The sequence below is a fragment of the Helicoverpa armigera genome, chromosome 14, assembly GCF_030705265.1.
Source record: "Helicoverpa armigera isolate CAAS_96S chromosome 14, ASM3070526v1, whole genome shotgun sequence".
Classification (NCBI taxonomy): domain Eukaryota; kingdom Metazoa; phylum Arthropoda; class Insecta; order Lepidoptera; family Noctuidae; genus Helicoverpa; species Helicoverpa armigera.
The window spans coordinates 775601-786667 of record NC_087133.1 but is presented as its reverse complement, the minus strand read 5'-3'; the positions used below and the strand labels follow the sequence as shown (position 1 = coordinate 786667).

The window sequence follows — 11067 nt, the reverse complement described above, 5'->3', positions numbered from 1 at the left end:
TTCTGGTGTTTTATTTTTTATACCTAACTAGTTTTCGCTCGCGGTTTCACCAGCGTCCCGAGATAACTGCTTCCCGTAGCCGAATGGTGACAAAAACTATCCTTTGTCCTTCTCTGGAAAATTAGAGGGGAGATAACTTAGACCCCAAGGTCTAATTTTCAGCTTAAACAGTTCAGCCATTCTTAAGTTATAAAATGTGTAACTAACACGTTTTTCTACATAGCTTTGGTAAACTATCAACTTTAGTACAGCTGCCTGGTTCTACAGGGTAGGTCGATACCTATGAAACGCCGTTATGAAGTTTGTTATTTTTTTTCTTCATAAATCGAGGAAGGATAGGCTGCTTTTTGTCCCACATACCTAGTAGTAGAGTTGTTCCATTAGTTCACATTGAAAATATTTACAGGAATTGGAATAAAAATGGGTCAAAAATAAAACTAAACGATTACTTTATTTTCAAATTTAATATCGTTTCGTACAATACCGTGTTAACAGTCCGACGTCCGCATTCAATAGTTCGGTAACAATAATTACCATATCAAAAGGTGGATGCTCGAACTAATAGCATTTATTATAAAAAACACTACATTTCAGTTATTTATTAGTAATAATAAGACTCAAAAGAACACTTACAAACAATATTAAAGGGTAATTTGGTTGAGGTAGATTCAGTTATATTTTTTTAATAACTAACTTTTTTTGTTGTGGGTACATGATTAGGCAACTTTCGCGCGTTTAATTTTCAATTTATTTTTTTAGACTGGTCACATTTTTTTCATTATTTCAAGACAATTTTTAATGTCCCAAGTATATAATTTTTGCTGCCAAGTTAAGTTCAGGATTCTATAATTATTTTTATTGTTAATTTTAAAACCAAATTCAAACCAAAAAAATACAATAAACATTATCATGTCCCCACAATATATTTTGAATAATTCCTTATTTTATAGGTTTTTAAACGAACATTGGGATAATTTAATACACGAAAGAATTTAGGATTTCTACAATAAAGTTATGATCTAATAGAAAAAATATCTCAAATTAAAGAAAAATGATCTAATATAAAAATTATAAAACATTAAAGTATCCCAATTATTCGTAGTTTTACAAAATATTTGACTTAAAAGCACGGTTCGTGGCTATGTTCATTACGTCTGCACTTACATCGAAATTGAGCCACCACAATGGTCTTAAAATTTTTAAACTTGTATAATATTAATATACAACAACATCTTAAATTATCGCTTGTAGAAATGCTATTGGCGCTTTGCAACGAATTTTTGAAAAAATCAACTTGACTGATGCACTACCATACGTCTGATTTTACAAAAAAAAAAACGTCTGCCTTGTTATATAAAAAAAAAATATATGTTGTAGAGAAGAGAAAAAAAATGAATATAATTTTACAGTTTCAGTTTTTTTATTATGTTTACCTTTCAACTTAAAAAATATTATTTCTTCAAAAATACTCTGAAGCTCTAGTCTTTCTTATGTTGTGCCAAAGAAGACATAGAACTTAAGTATCAATTTTAATTATTATTTCGTTAAAAAGACAATTAAAAAGTCACCAGGGTTTCTCGCCGCCTTCAGAAGCGAGAAATTGGTGAACTCTATCGAGGCAGAAGTATACACAAAAAAATGTAGTCTAGGCCAATCAGAAGTCAGCTTAAGAAAAATCTTTAGACAATTTTAATTTTATTTAAAAGCAGATTTCATAGGAAATTACTACAGAGGTTGGTCCCCTGATATTTAGTACTAAAATTGTAGAAAATAGACTTTTTTGTAAGACAAAAAAGTTCGGTATTTTGTTTGTTTTATCGTCGCAAAGATAACCAATAACACACCTCCTGTCAAAAAGGGAACAAAATAAAATTGAAAATTAAAAAAACTTAAATCAACTCGTGTTAGATCGCGAACTAAGTTAAAAAATTTTATTTTTATTTATATTCTGGACGCGTTTCACTAAGTACATGCTACTAAATAAACGTCAAACTAAACTGAGTCTTGGTTATGTTGTTTTGTGGTCTATTTTGCAATCAAAAGATATTTTATGTCTCAAGTCATTGCCGTAGGAGGTAACGTATGTTTTTTGTATTATAGATGGTATAACAATATGATTTGATCGCAAAACGATGGAACAATTCGGACAGTATAAAAAACTAATACCAATATATACAGGGTGAATTGAAAAAAATACCCGAAATCTCTTAACTTTTTCTAGCACTTTAAATGTTTTTTGTTTCTTTTAGGCATCACTGGTAAGTGTGAAAATTGCTAGCAGGCTAACTGCAAGGATCAATATTATTAAATTTAAAATATGTTAAAATGCCAAAAAATATTTAGAAATGCGAAAAAAAACTTGCGAAAAGATTTTGGATATTTTTCCAAATGACCATGTATAAACAACAAATACGTATAAACTATTCTATTGCTTTACATTTTCAGGTGTATCAAGATATTACCAATTTGCGAATCTGCTAACAATAATTTCCAAATAAAATGGTTTTCTGTGAACAATTCCTGTATGCAAGATGACTTTCAAACTATTTTGCAAAAAGCATATGACAAAAAAGTATTGCAACTACAGAAAAATCATATAGAGGAAATCTTTTATCTTATTTTGTTACAACAACATGGCTAATTAATAACATATTATTGCTTATAAATGAGTTCTATTTATTAATATTTTGTAACAAATTGGTCAGCTATATTTAATGTTGGTAGAAGTCACTTAGTATAAAATGTAACGTTACATTTGTGTATAGTTTAAATAAAATAATGATAACTATATTACAATAAAAAAAAAAAACAAGAAAAACTGTATTTACAACATATAATCTGTTTGGTAAGTGGAACTATTGCAGTCAATATGGAATGTGCGTTAGTAGAAATAATGTATCTATTGTAAAAATATAGTGGAATGGTATACCCGCTTTGAAACTATTAAAAAAACATGTGAAAATTTAACAATGGAAGGTGAACAGTGAATAAATGAAGTGAAAACTAATTTCAGATAGGGGATGGCTTGTAGTTTGTCCTCTTATTCCTATTCGTCAAGACTTTTTGACAAAATGAAAAACATTACGAAGGTAAACTGGGCAACTAATGTTACTACAATAAAAATCACATTTTTGCAAAAGATTTCAAGAATGGTTACTTTTAAAACCATCCCCAATTTTAAGTTTACAATTAATATATTGCGAAATGAGATTCAAAATTATCATCAGAGGCACAATATCAGGCTTTTAATTATTTTTCTTTTTTTTTCATTTTCACTCCAAGGACGGACAAGCCAATGTAAAAAACGATTAAAAAAACTGTATAGAAACAACAATAAAATCAATATCAGCATATGGGAACAACTATTGTAGTTAACCTTAACTCTATTTTACTTATTTGGTTGGTGCATTTATCAGTTAAAATATAAAGAAAATGTATTTCTTGGAATGTACCTACTACAGTCACTTGTTTTGTTTTATATAGATAAGTACAATACAGGGTGATAAAAATCTTGGATATATTAAAATTTCTAAAGATTTTTTAGGTGGACCGTATATTTTTTCCAATAAACTATACCAACCAAATGAGTATACAACATACTTTATCAATGCATGCACTACTGTTTTATAAATAAGTTACAAAAAAACATTGTACATCATTCAGGTATCTGTTATTGCGTCAACGATTCAATTGTTTTGGTTTCACAATACAATCATAGAAAAAATAATAATAAATCCAACAGTTTGCAGTAATACAGATAAAGTGGTTAAATTATTTCTTAACACAACCACGAGTGAACTTGAAACTTTAATAAATTGAATTAGAATAGTAATAAAATAATAAGTTACAATAAAATTGTTAACTACACGGTAATCCTATGGGTAGAAATTAATAATTACCAACTATTTTAAATCTACGGTACTTTTTGAACATTGAAAGATAAATCTATTATTTTTTTAAGTTGTATAAAATCAAATGCATTATAATTATTTTATTTTCATTTAAAAGTAGCAAATACTATCTGTCATAATTTTATTTATAATTATTAAAAATGCAACTCTTCAAAAATTGTTAAACATCATATTTTTTTTACTCGAGAAACAGTATTTTGTCCCTATTCACAGATTATCTCCAATTATAAGAAAAATATGTTTTGGTGTTATAGTTTTATAAAGTCATTAATTTTATTTTATTTTAATCTATAGAAAACATTGAAATCGTGATTTTTATTAAAATAGTCACCGAAGCATTTGTATTTCGAATGTAATTTCCAAAGTTTTTATACAACTTACATTTAAAAACTTAAATAAGTGATTCAATAAATCGTGTATTTATACATTTTTGGCTGTAAATGGTCCGTTCGGACTTAGTTTTACCATTAAACAGAAATTCATCAACGGTGATTCAAAAAAGACAACAGCGAAATTCTTACACGCATGTAGCAATACTGGGGACAAATAAAATAATAAAAATACTTGTGTTAATGAAGAAAACCAGCGCACTACGTCGAGACCTAGACCATACGTTCAAATGTTGAATCAAAATAATGCATAGTTTTGCTTAAATAAACTAAGGAAAAAAACAGCGCTCATTTTGCATCTATTTAGAATCGAAGCTGAGACCCTGTGACAAAACCTAGCGTCAAAGATAAAATTCTAAATTTTTAAAGATCTAAAAACTACATCTAAGTCTAGCTAACTTAGTGTAATTGAATTTTTTTCAGGTACATAGTCGGCGTTTTTTCCTTTTCAATTTAATTTTAAACTGAGTTTTATATTTTATATTATTTACAATGGCGACCGCGTGCCTTAATAAGTCAAAAAATAAATACATTTAGATTTATTAAATATTAAATGTCACATTAATATTCGAGAGAAAAATTTACACTGAGAGAACCAAGATATTATTATTTTGAAAATTTTAATTTTTGACTTTTTCCGCGGTCGCTTTACCTTACCGTATAATTAATTGTACCTAGGTGCTTTTAACTCAAAATATAAATAGGTACATTATATAATATTATATACTCGATATAGGCGTCTGATTTTAGTGCGATAAAACATAATAAAATCAGTCATGATTTTTGTACATAAATAAAAACAAAAAACGTGAAAAAGGGCTTTGACGTAAAGTCTAAGAACTCTTGGAGTTGGTCGATATTATTTGATAAATATTGTGGTAAAATATAATACGAGTAGAATAAAATGAATGTGCTATTGAAACAAAAAAAAAAACAATCGGTAATTCAATATGAAGAAAACACCATGTATTACATCGAATTATTCAAAATAGTTGTGTGAAAATATAATATCGACCAAGAAAGAGTCACTAACGCTACTTAAAAAAAAATTGGGAGAAAAAAAAGAGAAAAAAAAACATTACAAATTATCAGTGAAATACTTACTGTCCTAACAATAAATAAATAATAAAAAAACACCACTTAATCTAACCAGTAAGAGCCGTGAAACCACTTCGTTGGGTTACAGTAGAAAACTTAATCGTGATCAACATTTAAAATTTTCCAATAACATCTAAAATAATCTAAAACGAATAAAATGAGGTAGATATAAATTGTGATATGGAATAATGATCAGCAAACATTATTTTTTGTAATGTACGCTGAGTTGAAACATGCTTAGCTTACGTCACTATAGATTTGGCCATGTCAGTCTTGTATTTTTTATTATTGAATAATTATATTTATTTAGTAAAGCACATACATACGTATATGATGTCCTCCTAACCGATAATCGGCCACGGCGGCTATTAGCGAGCTGCGCAGGACATGTTATAGTGCACGAGCATTTGCGCAGACACAGGTGCACTCACTATTCCTTCACTCTCTTCGCCCGATGGGACGGGAATCCGACACGACCGGAGAGAGATCTCTTTTTAATCTATCTATCTCTGCTTATTTTTTTACGTTTAAATTATTCAGAAATCAGATGAAATGTTGCTTAGAATTACCGATTAACGGAGCATTATGTCAGTGCTCTATAAGTTCTGGGTATATAAGAATATATAAATATTTTTTACTGAAGGTAACTATAACTATTGTGTAAGGAATGTGACAAATGGGTGGGTTTGGGTAATCTACTAATAACATTAACTAGAACTGGATAAAATGTATGATTTTTACGTCTGATGTATCTAAGTTCCTTTAAATAGCTCTCTTTCCTATAAATAGCTTATTTCTGTCTGCAAGACTAAATTAATTTAGCGAGCAACAGTAAAGTACGGTATGTATATGAAATGTATTATGTATTTTTATGTTTACTTGATTTTCAGTACAACTAAAATGGCCAGATCATTTTGTTTTAGTAAGACGTAAGCTAAGCATATCCCAACTTCATAAAAAAGAGGAAAAATGTGCATAACGTTTTAGTAACTTTTTATAACGATAACGCGTGATTTTATAAACTATTTTCATTCTATAATAGTCATAGTTCGTTGTAATAAATTATTACTTTTATCATAATATATATTTTATATTTTACAATTACTTTTTATTCTATCTACTTGATTTCTTAGGTTTTAAGTATCTAGAATTTGTGGATTAAAAGTTGTAAAACTGCTTTAAACAAAGTATATAACAGTAGGAAATATAATAAAAAAACCTGTGCGTTATAATATTATCTATTGTGTTGTGTAAAATATATATGTTTAAATAAAACTGGAATGTAAATTGTGAAGATAACTAGCATCTGAGGCTTTGTCTATGATCTGTGTGAAAATAAATCGGGAGAAAAAAATAAATATAGTTATTCATCATCATTTTAACATCGATAAAATACTTCTTTTTACCCGACTGCCAAAGAAGGAGGGTAATGTTTTTCGAGTGTATGTAAGTATGTATGTATGTATGTATGTATGTATGTCTGTTCCTTTGTGACCTCCTGTAGCCTAAACGGCTTGATGGATTTTGATGTATGAGGTATCGTTAGATTTGTCTTGATTACGGGAGTGTCATAGGATACATTTTATCCTAAAAGTCCCACGGGATATTTTTTCTAAATTTCCCTTTAAAAAAATATGTATGCGGTATCATTAGATTCATTTCAATCACGGGAGTAATTAATATAGGATACGTTTTTTCTCAAAATTCCCACGGGAACATGTTAATTCTGCGTCAACGCAAAGCAACTCATGCGTTAGCAAGCAAAAAGCGATTCTTTTGGCGATACAATCACGTCGTCTTGATCAAATGCATGAACGTCGTCTTGATCGTCTTGAACGTCGCATTGGCGGTAAATTTATGTTGCGGAGTAACATCACTCGTAATCTAAAGCCAAATGTCGTCGAAATAATTTAAAATGGTACTTACATATACATAGTCTTCTACATCTACAACATTTTCGTTAAATAAAAACAGCTAAAAGTTATAAATAAAAGAATTATTATTAAAAACAAAATACCCGACTGCACACTAAAAAAAGAGTAAAACAAGCCCCACAATAATATTGATCAATACAACTTTACTGAATATAATTTATAAATATTGATGGAAAGCATCGCAGGCGGGGACCACCTTGACCGCCACCAACGAAAATTCTGCTAAATGGTGCACAACCGAAATGACTATAAATAAGCCTCTGTTGGTCCCCGCCTGCGATGCTTTCCATCAATATTTATAAATTATATTCAGTAAAGTTGTATTGATCAATATTATTGTGGGGCTTGTTTTACTCTTTTTTTAGTGTGCAGTCGGGTATTTTGTTTTTTTTTATGTTATTTATGTACACGCGAATTCAATGAGTGTTTGGAATTATTTTGGTCTATATTTTGTACGATTATGTTGCACTAACGGTGAATCTATTTGTATGACTTATGATCAGTGTGTACTTCGAGAGGCACTGTTTATACACTAAGAGGTGACGACGCAGCACACTCACGTCTCAGTGACGCGTCATTCCTACATTATTGTCGGGCGCATATAATCTCAGGCCGTAACCGAACAACGCTATATACAAGTGCGGCTTGCCATAAAACCGGCAATAAAAACGTTATATATACACAATAACAATCGTAGGGTGTCGTTCACGACGGCGTTCCGACAGATCGGCGAGAATAACTCCACGTGGCATTGAACAACAGTTACGTCCGACCTGAATCCATTTTTAACACTTAAATTATTTACCCGTACTATTGTTTACCAAAAAATATCAGCCTTACAATAATTAAAAATAAATTCTAACGTTAGGAACGAAACACGTAAGCTATCCTCGCGCGAACCCGTATCGACCGGACTGTGTGAAGCCTCATTATTATCTATTAAAAACTTCAAGTATTACCCTTCTTATTATAGTCGTATATCCATTTTACTGTGTCTAACGAGCAACTAGTAAAAAAAAAACGATTTTGTCTGTACACAATCTCAATCCTTGACTTAAAAATAGCAACACCATTCGAATTGACGCGAGAAATCGGTATCGGTGAATCGATACCTGATTTCAGGGGCCGCCTACCCCTATTGTAGTTCTAGGTAACCGGGTGGGGGGGTGTTTCAACCGTTAGGCTGTAGCGTGGGGAGAATTTTGCTGTTGTCTAGTTGGAAGTCGGTGCTGCGGGTGAGTTCTGAGTTCATGTTATCGTCAGGGAGTTTATTGAAGGAGTTGTTCGAGCTGATGTCCCGGGAGGACCTGCAGAGGTCGTACTCTGGTCTCCGGGAGGTGTCGAGGAGGTTGAAGGTGGTGGAGGCAGAGGTGTCGGGGTCTAGAACTGTCTCGAGGGTGGAGTCGGGGTCTTCGTATCGAGCGACGTCGAAGGCAGCCTCGTAGCGACGGCCTTTTCTCATGCGCCCGTTTGGTGTTTTTGATTGCTGTGGAGTAATGAGAAAAGTTTATTAATTTTTTAGTATATCGGCTTACTTTCTGAGTTCACAATGATGACATAACCCGAGTATGTATTACCACTAAATATTCTTTACAATTTGTTATTGTTAGATTTGATTGCCATGTTTCCACGCAAAAACAAAAATATGAAGAGATTTCACACGTTATTAAGTATGATAAGTTCTATTTCTACAAAGTTTATTATTTTAATTAATGTTATGGTGTTTGCTGAAATTCATTTAGCAAGGCACTTAAATGACTACATTTAGTACTCACGTTAGGGTTCTCTGTGATGTGAACATGGCCATTCAAGAGTGGTTCCCCCGCGTCCTTCGAGCCGCCGCCATTGGCCAACCTGTTGCCAATGTTCTGCAAAAAAATATATAAATATGTCAAATGGTAAATGATCAACAAAAACTATGGGCCGATAAAAAATCAGCAGTGTGCCGAGTTCTCGCTGTTTAACTTAAGCTCTCTTAAAATCCCTGAGCCAAGCAATCATGCTAGGTTTTCGTAATGGCTTTTGAAACATGAAGATTTAAATGACTGGTAGGTAATGATAGTGGTATTTATGTCATAAGATGCATACCTTCATTTCCGCTCCTTCTTCTTCATTACCTTCGGGAGAAGAAAGGTTCCTTCGACGAGACCTGAAAACATTTTTATTTTTTTAACGCAAAGTTCAAGTATCAAGTATTAATTTTGTAACGCAATGTTCAAATATGAACTTATGAGGTAAGATATCAGCTTCTTTTAATTAAGTAAAACAACAACATAGCGTAAAAATATGTCAAACCTGACAGGAGATTGCGACCTCTTCCGTCTACGCCAAATGCAAATGGCGGCGACTGCCAGCAGACACAGCAACACCACGCCACAACCGATACCTATACCTGGATAATAATAATGCTGTGAGGATTTACGGGGATAAATAGCTAAACTGCACCTAATTATCCGAATTAAAAACCCCTCCTTTTTGGGAAGTCGTATAAGTAGGCTATAATGAAAAGAGGCAGTGCAACTCACACTCGACTACTTTCGTTATTGTACCGGCTTCCAAAAACCGAGGTTCGCAATTCGGATAACATAGACGGATTTGCAAAACTTTTTTTGTAATTTTTTCATTTATACCCAATATGGTCCCAAAAGATGAATGGACGGTAGTATGCAATGTTGCAATAATGTTGATGATTTATGATAATATGGCGTCATGCAGAACAAACGATACCGATTACAAAATTATGTTTCCCGTACAGACCATTAGCAATTCTTAAACGGTCAATTTCTATAACCTATCCATCGGATAGATAAGGTTGTACTTACTGAGGTAGAACGAGGAGTGGTCAGGCGGTCGTGGTGGTACCGTCACCACCTGGCTGCGGAGACTGGGGCCTGGGGCCGCCACCACCACGTAAGTCGACTGCTCTGGCTCTAGGCCAGTTATCTGGAAGTAGGGACAGTTTTTATTGCGAAGTACGGTATGGGTGGGTATAGAATATACAGGTAAATCTCAATCTTATAAGTAAGACACAAAGGCTCAGATTCAATTACACATACAATCTAAAATTCAACATAATATATAAACACATACAACCGACAATAAAACTTCAGTTGAATCTCAACCTTAAATCTAAGATACAGCAGCTCAAATTCCCTTGCACATAAAATCAAACGTATAACCATGTAATTCTCAACCTTATCTTCAAGCCACAAAAGTCCAAATTCCTTTACACATTAAATACTCACATGAACAATATTTGTGGTAACATTGATGGTGGGCCACTTGTCCAGTGACTGGGTCAGGTTCTGGGAGTACATCACCTGCCGCGGACCCTCGCCGCGCCACGTCACTGTCAGCCCGGAGCGAGTGAACCAGTACTGCAGCTCTTTGGTCTCTGGAAGGTCAAGGGATGGTGGTGAAAATGCTGTAGAGGTCATATGGGACCCAATAAGTGCCTGAGAACATGACAAACTCTCCCAAACTCGTTTAAATGGGAAATCTCCCAAATCAATTATTTTATTTCGGAAATCATCAAATGGGGTAATTTCCCGTCAGTCCCGTAGTGGTACAGGAAGGAGGAGGGGAGTGAGAGTCAGACTTTTACCGACTAAATCCCACCTTTGTTGCTTCTGGAGCCAAGACCGTGGTAATCGTACCGAATGTTCATACCGCCCAAATATTACATTTCAAGTTGAAAAAATAACACTAACACTAAAAGGGTTGCGGAGTTCGAAT

General features: G+C 32.7%; 1 protein-coding gene across 2 annotated transcripts in view; it reads right to left on the bottom strand.

Annotated features, from left to right (window-relative positions):
• Positions 1-7410: 7410 nt before the first annotated feature.
• LOC110382330 (protogenin A) overlaps positions 7411-11067 on the bottom strand; it is a 113125-nt gene continuing 109468 nt past the window's right edge. For both annotated transcript variants that reach the window (XM_064037765.1, XM_064037766.1), the window contains exons 19-24: positions 10578-10726; positions 10155-10275; positions 9628-9724; positions 9421-9481; positions 9108-9200; positions 7411-8818 (exon numbers count right to left, since the gene is read on the bottom strand). In XM_064037765.1, the coding sequence (XP_063893835.1) occupies positions 8504-8818; positions 9108-9200; positions 9421-9481; positions 9628-9724; positions 10155-10275; positions 10578-10726 (836 nt within the window). In that variant the 3' untranslated portion in view covers positions 7411-8503. The remainder of the gene's footprint in view (positions 8819-9107; positions 9201-9420; positions 9482-9627; positions 9725-10154; positions 10276-10577; positions 10727-11067) is intronic.